This window comes from Triticum aestivum, chromosome 7B, assembly GCF_018294505.1.
Source record: "Triticum aestivum cultivar Chinese Spring chromosome 7B, IWGSC CS RefSeq v2.1, whole genome shotgun sequence".
Taxonomy (NCBI): Eukaryota; Viridiplantae; Streptophyta; class Magnoliopsida; order Poales; family Poaceae; genus Triticum; species Triticum aestivum.
This window is the reverse complement of record NC_057813.1, coordinates 746569996-746591902: the sequence shown is the minus strand read 5'-3', so window position 1 is coordinate 746591902 and position 21907 is coordinate 746569996. Positions and strand designations below refer to the sequence as shown.

General features: G+C 44.4%; 2 protein-coding genes across 2 annotated transcripts; both read right to left on the bottom strand.

The window, feature by feature from the left end:
• Positions 1 to 9608: 9608 nt before the first annotated feature.
• Positions 9609 to 11108, bottom strand: LOC123161526 (probable E3 ubiquitin-protein ligase ATL44). The gene is made up of 2 exons (XM_044579341.1): positions 10389 to 11108; positions 9609 to 9923 (listed from the first exon to the last, which is right to left on the bottom strand). The coding sequence occupies exon 1, from the start codon at positions 11015 to 11017 to the stop codon at positions 10424 to 10426; it is 594 nt and encodes a 197-aa protein (XP_044435276.1). The 5' UTR covers positions 11018 to 11108; the 3' UTR covers positions 9609 to 9923; positions 10389 to 10423.
• Positions 11109 to 14137: 3029 nt separating this feature from the next.
• LOC123161525 (probable E3 ubiquitin-protein ligase ATL44) lies at positions 14138 to 14880 on the bottom strand. Its single transcript, XM_044579340.1, has one exon. It carries the CDS (start codon positions 14816 to 14818, stop codon positions 14207 to 14209), a length of 612 nt encoding a protein of 203 aa, XP_044435275.1. The 5' UTR covers positions 14819 to 14880; the 3' UTR covers positions 14138 to 14206.
• Positions 14881 to 21907: the final 7027 nt, after the last annotated feature.

The following is a 21907-nucleotide window of genomic DNA, read 5'->3' as shown; positions in this document are numbered from 1 at the left end:
CCCTGGGCGCGCCCTCCTACCACGTCGCCTCTTCGTTACATCTCCGACTTCATCTCCAAGTCTTCTGGTTTGCTTTCGGTCCAAGAAAGATCATCGCGAACATTTCATTCCGTTTGGACTCCATTTGGTATTCCTTTTCTGCAAAACTCTAAAATAGGCAAAAAAACAGAAACTGGCACTGGGCCTTCAGGTAATAGGTTAGTTCCAAAAATAATATAAAGGAGCATATTAAAGCCCATTAAACACCCAAAGCAGATAATATAATAGCATGGAACAATCAAAAATTATAGATACGTTGGAGACGTATCAATACACAACAGAGAGAAGATGTGCTAACGCAATCTAGTATCTTAAATTAAGACTACAATGGCCAGCATGCCGCTGCTGACTTACTACTGTCAGATCGTCGTCCATGTCTCGCGTCGAGGCTCAGTCGATGCCAACATATCAGACACCAGATCGCAGAGTCGATGAAGAGAACACTAAAGAAAAAAGGTCGTGCGGCTGCCATGTACATGTCTAGTGAATGAGGGCGGGAAGCCATGAACAAGCCTCAACACCTATGCAATTTGTTTTTTTTGTGGGATTTTGGGATTTTGATTGACCGTGGCATTCTAAGTTGATATGTTCAACCCTCATTTTCCGTTGGTTTCATACTACTTACATATTTGTATACCTATACGTGGCCAGGAAAATGGTTGGATTTAATTGAACCCAACGCCAGCATGCTCGCTCCGCTGCTGCCAAACTATGTGCCAGTTACAATAGAGATAGGGAGAGAGGTTGTGATATCTCACTAGATCATTGAAGGCGCGCGTTTCTGCGCCCGTTTATTTCGACGCTATAATATTTGTGACTGATGTAAATACATGGACACATTTTACTTTGTTCATAACTTAGTATGAAGTAGTATGTTTGTATTTCTTATTAATTGTTTGACATGATTTGTCGCGTCATACCATGGTTGTGGAAGTGTCTGGTGCTACTGGAACATGTTGTATCGCAGTATCTCTCTTCAGTGTAATTCCATAATTAGATTCAGATCACTCAGTAGATGCAATGTAATTTTTACACCCATGAATAATCAAGTTTTGGGCTTAATTTTTTAAAGAAACAAAATCGTATTCTTAATTGTTTAATGCACTAATATGGTCCAATAATATCAGCTCATATCCAGCAAAGATAAAGAAGAAGAAAACAAGTTCTTAATTGGGCAATGAGTTTTTCAGATGAAACAAAACCCAATTTACATCTTCGTACATAATTCACATATGCACTCAGTGAAATAAAATCATGTTCCATCCATGAAACATTGTTGTTAGGTTCGATGGAGTGGCACATTATCTCCTATGCTTGTATGATTGATCACTAGTTTGGAAGTAGCCCTCACAAATAGTTCTACTTTAATTAAACCACACAAGTTAAACAAATTCGTTTGAAATCTAATAGGACACCCTGGTTTACACATGTTAGATACAACTTCCCACAAAAGATCCGAGTGAATATGATGGAGGGTCTCAAGTTTCGTATGCATAGGAGGAGTGCGAGCTCCCTAGAGTGCTTGTACGAGGAAAAAGTTGCTTAATATTTCTACTTAAGGAAGAGGTTTTAACTTTTTCCTCGTACAAGCACTTTAGGGCGCCAGAAAAAAAAGTTAAATGCCATCTTATCACTAAACAATGAGACATACATCTTTTCCTTCTCAAATCCTTGGGAATATGCATTGTGTGAGCCTGCAAGAATATTTTTTTTGATGTACATGTGTTGTATGAAATCTTTTCAGCACCAGACATATACCTTGCATTCTTGCACCAACATTTGTGATCTACCCATGTACTTCCTGCACGCCATGATGTTATCAACTTATTGAACCTGGAAACTCAATTATAACCTCTGTTGTGCACAAATATCCATTGTAAATGTTGCTTTTCTCATGTGAACTTCCAACAAAGGGGACATAAGATTAATAACAGAGGAGCAAAGGAAACGGTAAGCAATTGGAAATTATACACATCAATCTGGAATCACATGTTTTGAAATAAATTAACTACCTTTGTGCATTCATCAAACTAAAAGTTGAAAAAATTAACATATTAAGAAATTGGAAGGGGTTCAAATAAGGATATTAGATATCAGTAAGCAAAGAATGTGCAGCTCCATAACCAACAAGATAAATAGCAATACCGAGCCTTTTGAAAAAAACATTGTTTTGAACCAAATTGAATAACTGTGTGCATTCATTAAACTGAAAGTTAAAAACTATACGCATTAAGAAATTGAAAGAGTTTCAAATAAGAATACTAATTATCAGAAAGGTACACAATTCATTTCTAGTAGTAACTCATTTATCAAAGAAATTTGTGGCTCCATAAATACCAAGATGAATAGCAACACTGAGCCGTTTGAAAAATCATTCTAAATTCCATTCAAGGATCACACGGCCTTTCCAATCTTTTGATGTGCAAGACGTGGGTGGATAACCGCAGGTTACCTAACATTTTTTTGTCAAGCTATCTAGTTTATCCAAGACAGAACATTTCATGGCAGAATAGTATATGGTTACTAAGCCTATACTGGAGTAAATAGTTATGTATTGCGAACCCACAAAGAAAAAACATGTTCCATAAACTGTAAGCCATGTAAACTGGATTCATGTATATGTTTACTATAATGTTTCCCCTTCACAGTGTCAGCTACTCATATACTTCATCCGTCCTGAATTACTTGTCATGGAAATGGATATATTTAGATGTATTTTAGTTTTAGATACGTCCATTTTAGCGACAATTAATTCTAGGTGGAGGGAGTACATGGAAGAGAACAATTACATTGCAGCTGATAATATATTGAAATAAAAACTTTGTTAAGCATGTACAGTCAAGGAATTCAGAAAAATAATAGAATGAAAACGCTTATACTAATCACTCTATCATAGGTGTACCAACTCCAGCCTCTTCTTGGCTGCATCCCTCATTGTAGCAATCTCCACCATCATCTCCGTACAACAGTACAGTTTCTGCAAACATGTTAGGTACTCTGAGTACTGCAAAGTTTACTTCAATTTCAGAAAAGATCGGGTGTGATGGGGCCAGAGAGAATTGATCTTTGATCAGAGGAACAATTGTTTTCATGTGAATAAGAGAATCGTCTGAGGTGTTACAAATACAAATTAGTAAATTCATGCTATTTTCACCAAGAAAATTTATAATACAATTTAATCTAAGATGGTGAGGCACAATAAGCCATCACACTCAAAATTAGAATCTAAAAAGTAATGACCTAGAAGCCAGGTTACCTGTTCTTCCGAAAACGTGGAAATGCTGGAAAAAAAAAACTTCACTGGAACAACAAGATCATCGCACGGGCATGAGGTCAATCATCACAAACCTGAACGGAAAGAATCATACTTTTGAAAAGCAGGGTTGTGTCTTTCCGCATTAGACAAGTATTAGATCTAGCAAGAATTGTGCAATCCTACAACAAAATGGGAAAATTGAATTTGAAGACACATCAATACATCCTCCTACATGTACCTGAACTCCCTAAGATTCTGTAATCAGATCTCCAAATCATAAACACATCTGGTAGGCTAATAATTTTTATATCATGATGTTTCACTTTCTTCAACTATGAAGTGAGAGTCCAGCGGAGAGATTGGAAGCATAAAGAGAAGAGAGGGATGGATCAGGAAATAAGATAAGAAATCAACATCAAATCAGATCTAGCGTGCTGGACGCCGTGGAGTTAGGTCGAAGGAACACCGACGCTGCGGCGTGGTAGGGCCTGAGGAGTCGGGCAGAGGAGCACAGGGAATACCTTGGCGGTGGACTGAGATGAAGCCGTGCAGGAGGAGGTAGATGGTGGGGGAATGAGACGACTCCTCTGGGGGAGGGAAACCTTGGTGATGGTGGACCTTGGCCCGATCTGCTCCGTCGGGTCCGCAACGAACTTCGGGGTCGCATAGCGAGCTACCCATCGAAAAGCAACCGCAATGAGCAGTCGGAGCAGAGCTCAGGGGGGCAGCAGGATCCGGGGATGTCAGGGGCGGGAGTGGGGGTGGCGGCATGTCCAGATTCGCCGATGGCAAGCGAGAGAACGAAAGATCTCTCTCTGGCAATGATGGATCGATCGGTCTCTTTTTTTGTGTGTGTGGGGAGGGGGAGGGGGTCATACAGTAGGCCCAATTGAATCTCGGACGGCTAAAAAAACCACCAGAGCAGCGGCCCAAGGAGGCTAGCGTACCCTGACGCGCGATTTAGCCTGTACGTGAGATTCAGGTGGGATTAAAAGCAAATCCGATGGCTAAGGAAGCCTAAAACTGACGATCCAACGAATAGAAATGCTAATGGCCTGAGAGGACAGGAAAAGTGATCAGTTATAATGTATCTAAATTAGATAAACTGCATGTCAGATGGCAGAACTCTTTGTCTTTAATAAACATGTCCTAATTAAGTTGTAACAACAACCATGCGTCCTCAACAATGGCACATGCATGTGAACGATGGATGGCGGCGGGAAAAGAGCTATGAGACCAATGCGAGTTAAAAACAAGTTCTGCTCTATTTATTTATACGAAACATTTTTACTTATTACTTTTGAGAACACTAGATCTGACTATCTTCACACAATTATTCATATAACAATGTCTCAAATTTACAAGATGTAATGATCTTACATTACAGCTCTGTAATCTATCTACACAAATGCACTGTTAATAAACTCAAAATATATTTTCCAGGAAAAGTTATTTTCATTTTTCTTTGCTTGATATAATGTGTAGAACACCTTTGGTGAAGTGAATCTCCCATATGTCTAAGAAAAAGTAAAAGTTACCAAATATCAATACTTCATGTAATATTATGTATCTAGATGCGTTAATGCATTCTTATGCTTTCATGACTATTTTGTATCATTAAATATCTTGATAAGAGATCTTAAGAGTATGCTTCTAGCAAATATCTAGATATTGTTAGTGTATGAGTACCTATCAGAAAATGCTAAAACTCCATCGACTAATCTCTCCCTCCCGTTAGATGTTCCCCCCTCAAGACATGTGCCATATGGGGCTTTCTTGCCGCTTACCATCTCAATTGTATCTCTTCATCGTGCCTTCTCCTCACTAGTAGAAAACTGACCTTTATTCTGGAGCACTTGTCCCGGCCGGGTTTGGGTCCAGGACTAATGTGAGCATTAGTCCGGGCTCCAATAGCTTGTAGCGGACGGGGGCACGGCCAGGATTAGTCCCGGTCCAAATGGGTCCTTTGTCCCGATTGGTGATACCAACCGGGACTAAAGGGGTTGCAGCAGGCTGGGACTAAAGTCTTCGCTATATAAAGCTGCTTCATCCATCCCAAATCCAAGCTTTCTCTCCTCTCTGTTTCCTTCCCCAAGCTCGAGTTTATCCTCCATTTTTTCCAAGATTTGTCAAGATTGGAGGCACCCCATCTATCCAAGGGTTCTAAAAGGTTAGCAACTTCATCCATTCATCTCCCATTGGTACTTTAGCTCGTTTCATGTTCTATAAGTATAGTGATTTGTGGGTTTTAGTTTGCGAGTAATTATGTGGGAGTTTATTTGATTTATATGCACTCTAAGCTCAAATTGACTTCTTAGTTTTCATATTTGTAGGTGTGGTTTACTTAGTGCCTTCCCGTCCCCGTCCTCACCGCCGTCGATCGCCCGCGCTGTCCCATAGCCGACACCACCTTGGTGAGCTTCTAGTTCTTATCCTTTTTGTAAAAAAATCTTATTTGTATGATTTAGATAGTTACTTGTATAATTTTCTTAATTGTATGATTGTTCGTTATATATAGTGCCATGGTTTTGATATCCATCCCCGTCAGCCCTCGTCCGGTTATGATTCAAATGTGGTATATTATCTTCTATAACTATTAGTTTCATTTTGTTTTCATGACAATTATGCCCATCAAGTTGACATAGATATTTTTATCTAGGAGCTATGTGAACCGGAAATTGCAACCGACCCTCTTGTCGGCAAGTTAAATTTAGTTAAAACACAAAACAATTATTTGAAAGAAAAATTGAAAAGAAATGAAGAAGAGAAGATAAAATTGCAGTTGTATGATGCCGATGTCACCAATGATCTCAAGATCAAGATGGATGCAATGCGCTTGAAGATTAGAAAGATTAGAAAATATGACATTAATAAAGTGGATTGGTATCATTATGTTGTTGGATCAATTATTACCTTAGTTGTCATTTTGATCGCATTTGTTGTTGCATTTAAATTTAGATAGTTGTATGTTGTTTTATGAGAAGTATGTATGAACTTTATGTATATATATTTGCAGTAATAACATTTGGTCACTTCAATGTTGTGCAATGAAGATGAGCCGGCAATGGATGTACAATGACCGACGCTCTCCTGAGTTCATTAATGGCCTGCATAATTTTATTCGTGTCGCTGAGGCAAACAAGAGGAATGGTTTTATGTGTTGTCCATGTGGTTTCTGTAAGAATAATAATGATTACTCTACCTCAAAAATACTTCACAGCCACCTACTTGAGGTCGGTTTCATGTCCAGCGATAACTGTTGGACCAAGCATGGTGAAAGAGGGGTTATAATGGAAGAAAATGAAGAAGAGGATGATGACAACTACCCTAGGTTCCCTGAATACGATGGTACTACAATGGGGGAAGCTGAAGAAGAGACATCATATGAGGCCGCTGATGATCTTGGTCGAGCCATTGTTGATGCAAAGAGAAACTGCGAAAGTGAAAAGGAGAGGTTGAAGTTGGAGCGCATGTTAGAGGATCACAACAAATTGCTGTACCAAATTGCAAAGATGACAACAAAAAGTTAGGTACCACACTGGAATTGCTGCAGTGGAAGGCAGATAATGGTGTATCTGACAAGGGATTTAAAAAGTTGCTAAAAATGATAAAGAAGATGCTTCCAAAGGATAACGAATTGCTCGACGGTACGGACGAAGCAAAGAAGGTTGTATGCCCTCTAGGATTAGAAGTGCAGAAGATACATGCATGCCCTAATGACTGCATCCTGTACCGCGGTGAGGAGTATGAGAATTTGAATGCATGTCCCGTACGCGGTGCATTGCACTATATGATCAGCCGCAATGACCTTGGTGATGTTGAGGACGAGCACCCTAGGAAGAGGGTTACTGCCAAGGTGATGTGTCATGCTCCTATAATAGCACAGTTGAAACGTTTGTTCCCAAACGAAGAGCATGCCAAGTTGTTACGATGGAACAAAGAAGACCGTAAGAGAGATGCGATGTTGAGACAACCCGCTGATGGGTCGCAGTGGAGAAAAATCGAGAGAAAGTTCGCGTACTTTGCAGATGACGCAAGGAAGTTATTGTTTGGTATAAGTACATATGGCATGAATCCTTATGGGGAGCAGAACTGCAGTCATAGCACCTGGCCTAGACTCTATATATATATATATATATATATATATATATATATATATATATATATATATATATATGATCGTACCAGAAATTATATTATATATGTATGGTCGTAAGAGAAATTATTATATATGAATAACGTGTACCGTATATAGTAGCGTACAATATTTATAAAATGGAAAAGAATTGAATGGAAAAGACAAAATGAAATGGAAAAATAAACCATGAACACTAAACCCTAAAACCCTAAACCCCAACACAAAATCCTTAGTCCCGGTTGGTGTTACCAACCGAGACTAAAGGTCCTCCAGCCCCCGGCGCTAGCTCGCGGCCACGTGGAGGGACCTTAGTCCTGGTTGCTGTCACCAACCAGGACTAAAGGTCCTCCAGCCCCCAGCGCACGCTCGTGGCCACGTGGAGGGACTTTAGTCCTGGATTGTGGCCAACCGGGACTAAAGGGTGGGGGCATTTAGTCCCAATTTTTTTGTCCCAGTTGGTGACCCGGGACTAAAGGTCGTCGCCAACCAGGACTAAAGCCCCATTTTCCACTAGTGCCTCCACATGTTTCTTCCTTCCTTTTCCCCTTCCTCACTCTTGTTCGTCAACATCGGCTAAGGAAACATGGCTCCCATGGAGACATCGCATCTTATCATGTCCAACGAGAGGTTGAGGCCGACAACTACCAACTGCAATCCTGACCACTCCTCATCAACTCAGCCCCTGCCTGCACAATAGGTGCCGTAAATAGAAGGTGACTCAGCCACCTAGTGCCGCACCCATGTCATGGCGAACAGAGGATGCTACAAATGGCGGGGGCACCGACGACCACCCGCAACAACATGTTTGATAAAACCTAGGGAGGGTGACACCGACATTAAAGACTACAGTGTTCCCCCGCACCACCATCATGTCGTATCGTTTGCTACAAGCGGGTGTTGTTGTGATACTGCAAGCCGGTTTCGGTGTTGCCATGCTATGAGAAGGTGTGTAGAGGTATTGGCGATGTTGTGTGCGTGACAACCGTAATGGCGGTGATGCTAAGACGGTGACCGTAATGGTTGCGATGATGCACAACGGCCATGATGTTGTGTATCAACAACTGCAACAATGTAGATGTTGCAGGATGGTGATGCTACAATGCTGGATGTCACACCATCGATGTTGCATGGAGGCGACTAGAACAAAGACGGTGTTGCAGGGCGATGTTGCGACGGTGGACTCGACGGTAGTGACGATTTGCATCATTAATGATGTTGTGTGTCTATGATCGCAACATCGATGATGATGCGGCGGCTGTCACGATGGGTCGTCCTGTGATGGTGTTGGACTACAATGGATGTGAGATGGGGATGATGCTAGCATGGCGATGCTTGTATAAGGGAATGAAGCTAACAACGTTAGTTAAGCAGGGCGATACCAAGAGATCCAATGGCCACCCGCGCTAACACTAGCTTTTTACCCCGCATCACTACTAGGTTTATCCCTAGTAGTGCCATGGGGAATGACAGAAGAGCGTCGCCGTCATCCGATCGACTGATCCAGGGTTTCCCCCCATGAGAGCCCATAGAGGTGTGGAGCTTCTCCATGCCAATGCCTTTAAGAAGGGGATGAGACAGAAGAACGTCACCATCACTGGCATTGGCAAGTAGTTGAGAGTAGGGTTTTCATCCGGATCTGCTCGAGAACCTCCATCCAGCATCATGTGCACGGGACCGCCAGGCAGCGAGCAGGTTGCACCGGCCAGATAAGATCTAACCGAAGACCATACCCCGCATGTAGCCGGACCCACCACCAGGCCTCCACGCAACCGCCGCCCATATGAAGTCACCCCACCAGCCGCCGGCCGAGTCGAGTCTGCTGCCCCACGAAGCCGACTGCAACCATCGCCATCCGTCGTGCCGCCATGACCTAGCCGACCGCTCCTTCACGCCAAGGGGCCCTGCACCACCCCATGCTGCGAGAGGGAGGGATACCCCCGCCACCGTGGTCGGCCCCCGGGCTTAGCTCGGCAGCGTCCCACTGCGGCGACGGAGGGAGGGGAGGAAGAGGTTGATGGCCCCAGCGACGGCTAGGGTTGGGTCACCTCCCGAGTCGCCCAAGCGGGGGCGACGTGTGAATCTTGCATTGTGGAGGACGAATTTCGCCTTTGAATCTACATCGATTAACGCCAAGCGTACGTAGCTGTCGGTGAGAAATTTTGCAATTAATAATTGTAGAGAAAAAAAACAAGAACCATGAGACTGACTCGCTCTGTCACGACCTGTCTGAATCGTGCCAGTTGTACATTGCATACACGTCAACGTTGAAAGCTTGGACGACAACCAACAAAAACTATTCTTTCGAAGAAGGAAGGAAAAACAACAACAAAGAAAATGATGAGTTTGTCCTTTTTACTTTGTCTTTGGATCTCCATCCCTCAAGCTGCTATCATCTTGTTTTGCAATGAACGGCAAACTGATGCTGATGGAGACTGATTAAAGCTTCATTGGCTTCATTTGGCCAGAGAGCAGAGCACCATAATAAACGAACTGAAATGGACAACAATAGACTACTATTATTTATTTTTAAGGATGATGATGCATGGCAAATTGGTGAAGTGATCGATCGATCATTGAAAGAAGAAGATGTCATCATCTTGCACTAGTCATTTTTTTAGAGTAGCAGTTAGCAGAGCAAATACTCCCTCCGTTCCTAAATATAAGTCTTTTTAAACATTTCAAATTGACTACAAGATACAGATGTATGTAGACATATTTTAAAATGTACATTCACTCATTTTGCTCCCTATGTAGTCACTTGTTAGAATCTCTAGAAAGACTTACATTTGGGAACGGAGGGAGTACATATTAGTAGTTTTGAATTTGCTCTACTGTGCTGAAAGCAGCCCGCTAGCTAGCATCAGAGTCTAACTGAAATCTTAAGCACCACAAGTTTTGCTTAACAGAGGAGCTGCAAAAAATTAACCTGTCCGAGTACATTGGATCGACAGCTACCTCATAAAAAGCAGAGGCCGAGCCAAGAACGGTGACTAAGCCAAGAACGCCCCGTCGGCAGCACGTGCACCGGCCGGCGCCGTCACCTGGCCACATCTCCGGCAGCTGCTACTCCCTGCCACGACAACTACCACGGTGGGCGCCGCCGCTGGCTGTACCTGCATCTGCATGGGCGTGGCAACGATGGCGGCCCGGCAGGACGGGCACGTGGCGCGAGTCCGGAGCCAGGCGTCGACGCAGGCGACGTGGAAGCCGTGGCCGCATCCCGGGAGCACGCGCACGGGCTCTCCGTCGGCGAACTCCGCCAGGCATATCGCGCACTCCGACGACGACGAAGCTGCCGCGGCGAAGGAGACGGTGGGGAGCGCGTCGATGGCCTTCCTCTTGAGGCCCTTGGGGGGAGGAGGGTAGTTGTCGGAGGACCGGCGGCGGCACGCGCGCCGGGACAGGAGGGCGAGGCCGAGGACGCAGAGGAGGACGCAGAGCAGCGACGCCAGGATCACCGCCATGTCCGAGTCCACGGTGACCACGAGCGACTGCTGCTCGGGCCGAGGCGGCGGCAGCGATGGAGGCTCGCCGGGGCCGGCGGCGGCCGTGCTGCGGTGCAGCAGGCTCGCCGGAGAGCGCATGGTGTCGCACCGTCGCCGTTGCTCTGCTACGGTACGGTGGACGCTCTGCACTCTCTGTCGAGGCGTTTAGCTCTGCTTTGACTCTGGACCTGCCCGTGACCGTGCGTGCGGGCTAGCGCGTGTCATCTTATAGCTAGCTAGCCCCTTGTGGATAGATAGAGAATGTTGTCACGGTAGTGGAAGGAGCAACGGGCCCGCAGACAGGTAAGGCCGGGCCCACGTGGTAGTGGCGGGCGCCGGTACGGTCCATCCACGCATTCCACTTTTTGAAGTTTCTTCCTGCACGCGTGGTATGTTCGTACGTGGAAAGCAAGTGCGTACCTGAACTAGTAACAAACATCTACCTAGCGACCAACCATATGTAGTTAAGTGGATTTGCTTAAGTTAATTTCTTCTTTTGGTATGTGCTTTGCTATACTCTGATAGAAAAACTTTTGAGCTTTGGTAACTTATCGTGATTAAGTTGTCACTTTTTTTGCCGGAAATATTTGATATATTCATTAAATATCATGGCATTACAAACACATGTGACATAAATTATATCATTGCCTCTAGACCACCTAGCAACAACTGAAAACGGGCATTGCAAAGCCGGGTCACTTCCCAGGAGCGGCACGGGCGGCACCTTGGCCTCCTGGACGTCCCCCCTTCTCCTATCCTCCCCTCGTCGCCGTCAGACAGCGCCGCCGGGCAAAGCCCGCACGGCCTCGGCGCTGGTGGCAGGGCCTTTCTCTCGTGCGCCTCCAGCGGATCTGATGGGGAGGTAGCTTATGCGCCCTCATGGATCTGGAGTGGTGGTAGCTGACGGGCCAGCTCGTCCGCGAGTTTGCTGGGGCTCGCGTGCGGTGGCTCTATTGGTGCAACCGGAGGCGACTAGGTGATGCTGGGGCAGCTGCTGGTGCGAGCGTCGAGCGGCTTCTTGGGTGGCGCCCCAGGGCTTTGGTTGTGTGGTGGTGCAGGGACAATCGGCAGCGAGGCGCGGCAGTTCGTGCGATCCGGTGCCAATCCTGGTTTCGTTGGGTGGCGCTTGATTGGAATGGAGGTTTGTCGGCGCGTGCTTCGGTCTTCACTACACGGATCCGTCAGCTCGCATTCCGATATGCAGTCGTTATGACGCACCACATCTGCATCGGTGACGTGTGGGCCAATCGTTGTTCCTGACGGATCTGATCTTGGCGGCCGCAGCTTTCGCGTCTTCCATGGCTGACCCGGCTTGGTTGCCTGATACAGCTCTGGTGGTGATTTAGATCCGGTCGGCCAGGGTGGTGCCTGCATACTGTGCTACAACAACCTCCGGCAGCTCCACGACAGTGATGGTCACAAAGAGGGTTTATCTCTTCAGATCAAGCGGTTGACTTTAGCGGTGAGATGCAAATAATGGACGAAGACTTGACGCAAAGGGATGGTTGCGCAGCGGCGGTGGTCACATTACATGTAGTTGTTGGGATCGCGAAAAAGTAGTGGCTACAACACATAGGTGACATCTATGGTGGTGCTACATGCACCCGGTCTTGAGCTCCGAGGTGAAAGTCTATGTCTGACCCGAGTTTGTTATACCTGACAATGGCGACGTCTTCCTCCTTAGGTTGTTGAAGGATATGGTTGAACTAATTTTTCAGGGTGAAAACCTAGATTTTGACAGTGATGGTTGGATCTGATGACGACGGCACATGAGTGATGATCCCTTCCTGAAGGCATTGTTGTTCAAATATTTCGTCGTCATTGTGATTTCATGAGATGTTGTTGCGGATATTGTATGTGCTATAGTTTGCCGATCCAATTTGAAAGTCTTGTTTTTTTTTTCTTTTCTTGCCCACATATAGCTTTGGTCTTTTATGATTTCGCTAGTTATCGGCAAGTTTATGTTTATGTTAGTGTTAGTTGTGTGGATCCTAACTATGCAGAGGTCGGATGTGTGTTCATAGTGTTTGTAACCTCTTGATGCTTCATTTGAGCTAATAAAATCCAACCTTTGTCAAAAAAAGCAACAACTACAAACACGGAAGCGAGCGAGAGAGGGCTCCTAAAAACACACAAGTTGGGTTTTGATGGTCTAAGCTTGGACGTAGCTGCCTCTTTCTAGATTTCCTCGACTGCACGGTCATAGGTGGAGGTACAGATGGGGGCTATGGTGGGTCTCTCCAAAATCTCTAAGTAAAAGCTTTGAAAATCCTTTGAATCAAAGAGGCCCTACATAGGGATATAGAAAAGGAGGTGCTAATAAAGGCGCCAGTGGCGACTTCGTCAATCTCAAGAAGACGTGCCAGATTAGACTCTCGGAGGTGCTAATCGTAATAGGGGTAGGGTGTGCGTACGTGCGTTCATAGGATGAGTGTATGTGCGTATGTATGAGCGTCTGTGTTTTTACTGTGTAAAAAAAATGGAATGAAAAGTATGATTTGCATCTTTAACCATCTCTATCCAATCTTTTCCTTATAGGAATATCTCTATCCTACCTTATTACCCATTTAAGAAGAGATCGATATAGTGCCTCAATGAATGAAAACACTTTGGCTTATCTCATGATATGTTGATTTCCCACGCTTAATTTTGCCTTTGCTTTGTGATGCACTCCGAATGGACCATATGCAATAGGCACCATTTTCGTCGGAAGTGGACAAGAGCTGAGAAGATCGTGAGGGGCAAGATATGAACTTTTGAACTCAAGTGGTCATCTTTTATTATTTAACCTGTGCATGCAAAACTCTACTCCATTGATTGAGACATGATGTCATGGAAAGTAGCAACTATCCGTGTTATCTGTTAGGTTGTGTGTCCGTAAGCACGTGCTTGAACAATCGCTCAACCAACTGAGTCGTCAGCCACTATCATTATCTCACTCGTGCATCAACTTGAATTCCCTAGCTAGTGCGGCTGCATGTGATCAGACACGCATGCATGCATGCCGCACGTGTAACACACTTGTGATTATTTTAGTTCGAAGAGGACTACCAGGCCCCTAATCCATGGCAACCATCTTGTGTCAAAACCCAAGATGAAACTGAAGCTATTTTCAATCGAACAATATGCCCAATGATTTGTTCCAGGTCAAAGAAGATGAAGTGGTGATTCGCCCACTGCGGAAGCGCGCCAGCACAGGGCCTAATTGAATTACAAATCTCAAGTAAACACAAGTTTTACATTGCAAAATTAACATGTCAAGACACATTGGGTCGACAGCCAGGCAAGCTAAAAAGCAGAGAATGAAGAAAATGGGGGTAAGGACATGTCCTCGACGCCACCGTTCCGCGCTGCCGCCTCGCCGCACCTCTGGCACCTGTTGTTCGCGGCCACTACGACCACCACAGTGGGCGTGGCAACGATGGGGGCGCGGCAGGAGGGGCATGTGGCGCAGCTCCGTAGCCAGGCGTCGACGCATGCGACATGGAAGCCGTGGCCGCACTGCGGGAGCACGCGCAGTCCCTCCCCCTCCGTGAACTCTGCCAGGCAGATCGCGCACTCTGACGACGACGAAGACGATGACTGCGCTGGAGCCGCGGCAGCGAAGGAGACGGTGGGGAGAGCATCGATGTCCTTTTTCTTCAGCCCCCTGGTGGGAGGAGGAGAGTTGGCGGAGCGCCGGCGTCTGCATGCGCAGTGGGTGACGAGGGCGATGCCGAGGGCGAGGACGAGCGCGGACAAGAGCGACGCCAGGATGACCACCATGTCCGAGTTCACTGTTATGACAGGCACCGGCTGCTGCTGCTCCGTGGCCGTCATGCTCACCGGAGACGACGACGTCTGGCCTGGCCCGGTGGTGGCGAGGGCGACTCGGTGCAGGACGCTCGCCTGAGCGCGCATGGTGCCGTCGCCGCCGCTGCTATATATGTTGTCTGAACTCTGGACTCTGTATCTAGCTTATCTTTGACTCTGGCCGTGCGTGTGTTCGATGCTCTGCGTCGGTTTTTATAGCGTGAAAGTGGCCGCCGTGGTGGTGGAAGGGATGGTAACGCCCACGGTATGGCTCGTGCATGACACTATAATCTAGCATACGTCTACTTTCCTAGAGACCAACCATATGTGTGTGTGAAACGATGAGACACGCTTTACTTCTTTCGACTTGTGCTTTGGTCCCAAAAAAGAAGAAAACGTGGCGCCAACACATTTCTTATTGTAAAGTGGATCGGGGAAAAAGATACGAGGCCTCTCTTTTGACTAAAATAGCGTGCTTATTTTTCATTTGCAATCCATTTGCGTTTTTTTTAATTCACCGTTGGTTGTCAATCTGATTGGCAAGCACGATCATCGCCCTTCTTGCAGTACAAAAAAATGCATGCAATTATTATTTTTCATTGTGATATGATGGGAAAATTATCAACTTATATGATCAGTTGTCTGAATGGGGAAAAAATTATATGCATGCTTGCCATTTTTTGTTTGTAATAAAAACCGTGGAGAAAAGGAACATTTACAAAGATGCATACCATTCATTGTCCGAAACTAGGGATGAAAATGGACAAGAATAAGTGATGTCATATAACTATATTATTGTAGCTTTGACATATAATTTTCATGCAAGAACGGGATACATAATAAGATATAATGTTCATGAAGAATGAGATGACGGGGAGGGCCGTAGTAGTAGAGAAAAAAAAATGAAACTCCATGGGCACTAGCACCCACGGTTTTATTGATATAGAAGAAGCATCCCTCATGAGAATTCCAGAAATTCGTCCCCGACGTGGATCGAACTCTGGTCGTTAGGTTTACAATCATGCGCCCCCAACCACTGGGCCGTAGTAGTAGAGAAAGGATTATTTTTTGGTACGATTGAGTTGGTCCAAAAGTGTATATGAGATGGGTTAGAATTTGCTATATAGTCGCTGTTTCAAATTGGCCCCTTAAAGGCGCCCGGGGCCGGACGGGTTTCTACCAACGAAACTCGGCAGTTTTAAATGACACTATTGTGGCGGCTGTCAGGTTGATTTTTTCTACAGGAGATATGCCATCAGAAACTAATTCTACGGTGATAGTTTAAATTCCAAAATCGGACCAGCCAGAGACACTCAGAGAGTTTCGGCCAATAAGCTTATGTTGAGTGCTCTACAATTTTTTTGCCAAATGCTTGGTTAACAGGCTTCGTCCATTCCTTGGTGACATTATTTCATTGAACCAAAGTGCATTTGTCCCCGGACATATGATTACGGATGACGCTTTGGTAGCCTTTGAATGATTTCATTGAGCATTGTAAAAAGGAGGTGTCTTTTCGTACGTACAAGTTGGATCTGTCTAAGGCATATGACAGGGTAGACTGCAAAATTTCTAAGAAGAATGATGGCAGGGTTTGAGTTTCGCTCCCCGATGGGTGGAATGGATTATGTCCTCTATAACCCCGGTGAGCTACTCGGTAAAATTTAATGGAACCCTCCTTGATTCGTTCTTCCCGTCCAGAGGTCTTTGCCGAGGTGATCCGCTATCCCCTTTTTTGTTCCTATTTATCGTTGATGGCTTTTCTGCTCTCTTAAACCATTAGGCGACCAAGGGTACTAACACGCCGCTCAAAGTGTGTCGCCGAGCTCCAGGCATTTCCCACCTACTTTTTCCCGACGACACCTTGTTGTTCTTCAAGGATGAAAATGCACAGGCAAACCGGGTAAAAAATGTTCTGGATGTGTATGCGCGGAAGGTACTGGCCAAGTTATAAATCCACACAAGTGATCTATGTTGTTCAGTCCGGTTTTTCTAGCTTGTACCTAGGAGAGTATTAATGTTAGTCTCCAAGTTATGCAAACGACATTTGAAGCTAAACATCTGGGCCTCCCAACACCAGAAGGAAGAATGAGCAAAGGGAAACTTAAAAGTATCCAAGAGCGATTAGCGAAGAGCATGACAGAGTGGGGTCATAATTACATGTATGTGGTGGACATGAGATAAAAATTAAAGTGGTTGCGCAAGCCCTCCTAGTTTATATCATAATTGTTTTTAATGCTCTAGCTGGCCTCTGTGAGGATCTCATGAGGATGATTCACCGTTTCTGGTGTGGAGCAAAAAAGGGCAAGCGTAAAACCCATTCGGTGAGTTGGACAGTATGTTGCGATCCAAGGGGAGAGGTGTTATGGGGTTTAAATATTTGAGGTTGTTCAATCAGGCCCTGCTTGCACGTCAAGCATGACGTCTAATTCAGTTCCCAGAGAGCCTATGTGCACAGGAACTACGAGCCAAGTAATATCCTTTGGGTCCATTATTGACACAGTCTTCACAGGGAATGGTTCGTGAACATGGGTGGCCATTGAATATGGGCTAAGTTAGTTAAGCAACGGTGCATCTGGCGTGTTAGTACTGGAGAGAACATAGGCATGTGGCGGGATCCTTGGATCCCAAGGGTACCCTCCTTTTGGCCCATCACACAAAAACACTGATGCAGACTAAAATGGGTGGCACATCTCCTCAATGTCGATGGCTCTTGGAAGACGTCGCTTCTCACGCAACATTTCCTTCCAGCAGATGTCTCTGAGGTTCTAAAAATCAAGGCCTCTCGTTGATTCGAAGTAGACTCACTTGCCTGGCAGCCCTACAAGCAAGCGTGGTTCTCGTTGCGTTCGGCATACAATATGGCCCGCGATCTGATCATGGCGCAACAAGGAGTTGGGGATTCAAGCATGAGACCAGATGCTTCTAGACTTACATGGAAGCTACTATGGAAATGTGGGGCTCCACCCAAGGTCTGTGTCTTCGCCTGGAAAGCTACTCAAGTGGCGCTGGCTACTCATGCGTATTAGAAGCTCCGACACATGGAACTGGATGGAACCTGCACAATATGTGGGCAAGAGGACGAAATATTTCATCATGCTCTGATCAGATGCCCTCAAGTCCGGAACCTGTGGGATATATTGCATACGGTCTAGGATTTGCCGCCGGCTGAAGCTCCCCGAAACAAAGAGCCGAGGACTGGTTGCTAATGCTACTACAGGAGATGAATGAAATACAAAGCATGCTTGTCCTGATGGTGTTGTGGCGTGTGTGGCATGTTCACAATGAGCTCACCCATGAGAAGCTATTGATTCCTGCTGAAGGTTCTAAACATTTCCTAGAAAGCTATGTAGAATCGTTGCTTAAGATCAGGCACCATCCGCATGCAGACCTCACCAAAGGTAAATTTTCGAATACGATGTATAGCCTAGCATTGGTGTGTAGGAGCAAGTCAATCTAATCCAAGTGCTATAGCATCATGGGAGCCTCCACCACAAAATTATGTCAAGCTGAATTTTGATGGTTTATATGTTGTTGCGGACGGATCCATAGGAGTATGCATGATCCTACGTGACCATACTGGCCAGCTAATCTTTGTGGCTTGTAGATGGCTCTTCGATTGCCGGACCACTAGATGATGAGTTTGCTGCATGTGAAGAGGGACTTAAGTTGGCACTTCACTGGTCACAAAAATCAATACTGGTGGAGACATATTGCGCTGGAATCCTGTCCTTAGTGATTGAAGGGTCACTTGATCGTTCGAGGAATATGTACAAGGTGGCTATAATAGCAGAACTATTGAAGAAGTGGCAAGCTGAAATCATGAAAATCAAGAGAACAAAGAACAAGGGTGGGCATACCATGGCAGCCATTGGATATCAACAACAACAACAACAACAAATGGGATGTTGGTTAGCAAATATTCCTCACGAGATTTTAGTACTATCATCATGAATGATTGTAAGAATATTATTACTTAAGTAATGAATTGCTTTTACCCGCAAAAAAAAATGAGTCTGCTATATAGATAAAAGAAAAAGGGATCTTCCGCATTTGCGGATACAAATTATGCTTTCGCTAGTGTTCAAGTAAAACTTTGTTCTGTTTTTGTTTTCATTTCTATGAGTAACTTCCAATTTTTGCTTCCACTCCATAAATTTTGCTCTAGTTACGTATTTCTTTGGACTGGACAGAAAGTGTTCTCTACGTTTTCATCTCTATCCCAAATGGTCAAAATAAATAAAAATTAGATTATTTTAGCAGAAAAATTTAGTTATGTTTAATGCAATGCTGGAACAAAAACTCGTGCACAGATAATAATCTAAATTGTGAGAATTACTCATAGACTTGAAGTCCACGAAACAATATTAATGGCTAAGTAGTAAGTGGTGCACAAAAATTTCAGGATTATGAAGTGTGTGTATGGATAGAAAGGGCGGGGCCATATACTTCGGTATACAAATTCTCGGTCGACAGCTAGGTGACACTGTAGGCGCAAGTGTCATTGCGCTGGTAACCAACCAAATGCATGCATGAATGCATGACGAGACATACACACACACAAACACGCGCACACACACACTTAACACTTTTACATGTGTTTTTTGTCACTGCTCTACTCGGACTAAGGGCACCTCCAACAGCAACCCGCAAATTTCCTCCCGCATTCGTCCACAGACTGGCACGGCTGCGGGAGACAGCCATCCAACATATCCTGTATATGTCCGCCGGTAAAGAGCAATTTAAAATTCAAATTTAATCCGACCCACACAACGCATCAGATCACACCAGCGCCGGATTGCATGCCCGAGTACACCAAAAAGAGCCAAGTATGCTTAGTTTTACATGCCCGAATCCCAACTGTCTGCTCCCCGATCAAGGTGTCGTCGCCGCCATGTAGTCAGCCTCTGCCTCCTACTTCTACTCCGTCGCCTCCACCCCGTTCTCATTCTCCGTCGCCGACAACTGATTTTTCTACCGCTGCAACATCTAGTAGCGGACGGATTGCACAAGCATTCTTTCGGGAGCATCCAAAGAGTCCACATTCAAGGTCAACATCTTGGCATCCTCCGCATTGGCGGCGATCTTTAACTTGCTTCCTCGAGCGTGGCCTTGCTCTCTTTGATCATGGTCTACCTCTCTTCGGGCTTGAGCTTCTTGGCCATTGCCTACCTCAAAAATTGAACCTCTCCGCCTTTTTATTCTCTTGAGGTCCGAGTGCTTCATGCATTCCTCCACCTTCTCGACAACATGTCCTCAAACCTCTCCATCATCTTGGCCGCCACACCTTCTCGCTTTGCCCTCTCCTCCTCCCACTCCCCCCATAAATTTCTTCTAGCCTTCTCCGGCGTTTCTTAGGTTGGGTCGGCAGGGTCAATGGTTTCTTCCTTGTTGTCTTGACCGGCGGTCTTTGTTATGAAAAGGTTCCACTCCGGTTTCCCATTCAACTTCAACCAACAATGCATGGCAGTGAAGTTTTCTTCTGCAACTTCTTGTACACCAAACAAAGCACGAGAAGACTACAAAACAATGTATATCCGGCTAGTGAGCAACAACAAAAATGCATGGCCGGCTAGTGATGAACAAAACTATGCATGTCTAGCTAGTGATCAACAAAACTATGCATATCCAGCAAGTGAGAAACAAAAGAATGCATGTACGGCTAGTGATCAACTTACTTGCTCGGTGATTTGTGCACGGCCATGCCACCCTGCGATGAAAGGATTATGGGCCTTTAAGTAAATTTTTTGTCAAGGATTATATGGGTTAATCTACACCGTAATAAGTCGGTCCCACCAGATGAACGGTTAGTATTTTCTAATTAACATGGTAATTTGTTAGAAGTCTCTAATTATAGATAGATAGGTTGATTGATTGAGATGAGAGTTTTTCTCCTTCTACTTAGAACCATGGAAGAGGCCTAGAGTTGTAGATAGATTGAGGTAACTTTATTTTTTTTATCGAGAAAGGATTATTGTCCTTTTGAGCATTTTTTCCGGCGAGGATTATATAGATTGATCTGCATCATAATTAACTCGGTCATGTGGTGCGAACTTATTACTGAATCTAACTTGCCACACATTTCAAACATTTCAATTTATACTCTAGTAGGTTCTATAAACATGCTTATATATAATAATAATATACTAGAAACCACAATTTGATACTAGTTAGACAATACGCTTTGGAGATCTGTACTATAATATTTAATGATATTAAATATATACCAAAACTTGGAAATATATACATATCCACTATATTATTAACAGAACTCTCAAATTTATTTAAAGAAAAGTTTTGTTTAGACATAATTAAAATTTAGTAGAAGCAATTTGAATAAAAAACATTACAATTGATAATGAAGAACACTATACTTAATATTTTAGCAAAGTTGCGCTATGATAATCTATGCGAACTAATAATACAAGGTATGCTTATTAATGTTTTATTATGGTAGAAAATAATTTTAAATAGGTATAGAAGTTTGGCATAAAAATGTTTATTTGGCAGTTTTAGCGTTGTCATCTTAACATGGGGAATAAATCCAGTATAGGGAGAGTTTGTCGCTGTCGGTCATACAAACCTCCACCGTATTTCAGCCTGTCTATATGCCATTTTAGCCTATCATCTGCAACTTGAATGGCAAAAAACTATTTCAACTGACATGTTCACGAGCACTAACGCAGTCCATAAGTAGTGAAAAGAGGTCGGCTATCTCGAGCTATGAGAGGAGAAAGCACCCCTAATATTAATTACAGTAGTAAACACTATAATATTTAAATTATTAATTTACAAATGTTATTGCATATATGAACAGATGAATCCAAACTTCGCAGGACCAAATTTGGTACTAGGTTATTACATAACCACCACTTTTGTCAAAAATAGTAAAAAACATCTCGCTTTGGATCAATGTGTAAGACGAAACTAGCGGATAGTGCGTGGCGTCACGTCATGCCACATGGATAAATAAACTATTTGTTTTTTTGTAATGTATGGTAACCCGTCCCAATACTTGATTTGCAAAGTAATTCATAAAAAAATGGTACATGCATAAGTGATCTACTGTAGATAGTGATACTACCTACTGGCCACGAAATTGCAAAGCTCTTGTTCTCTTCTTAGATCTAGGATGTTGATCCTCCAGCTGGGGTTGTCTCTGTGATGTAGTGGTAGAGAGATGAGGCTAGTTCTTATGCT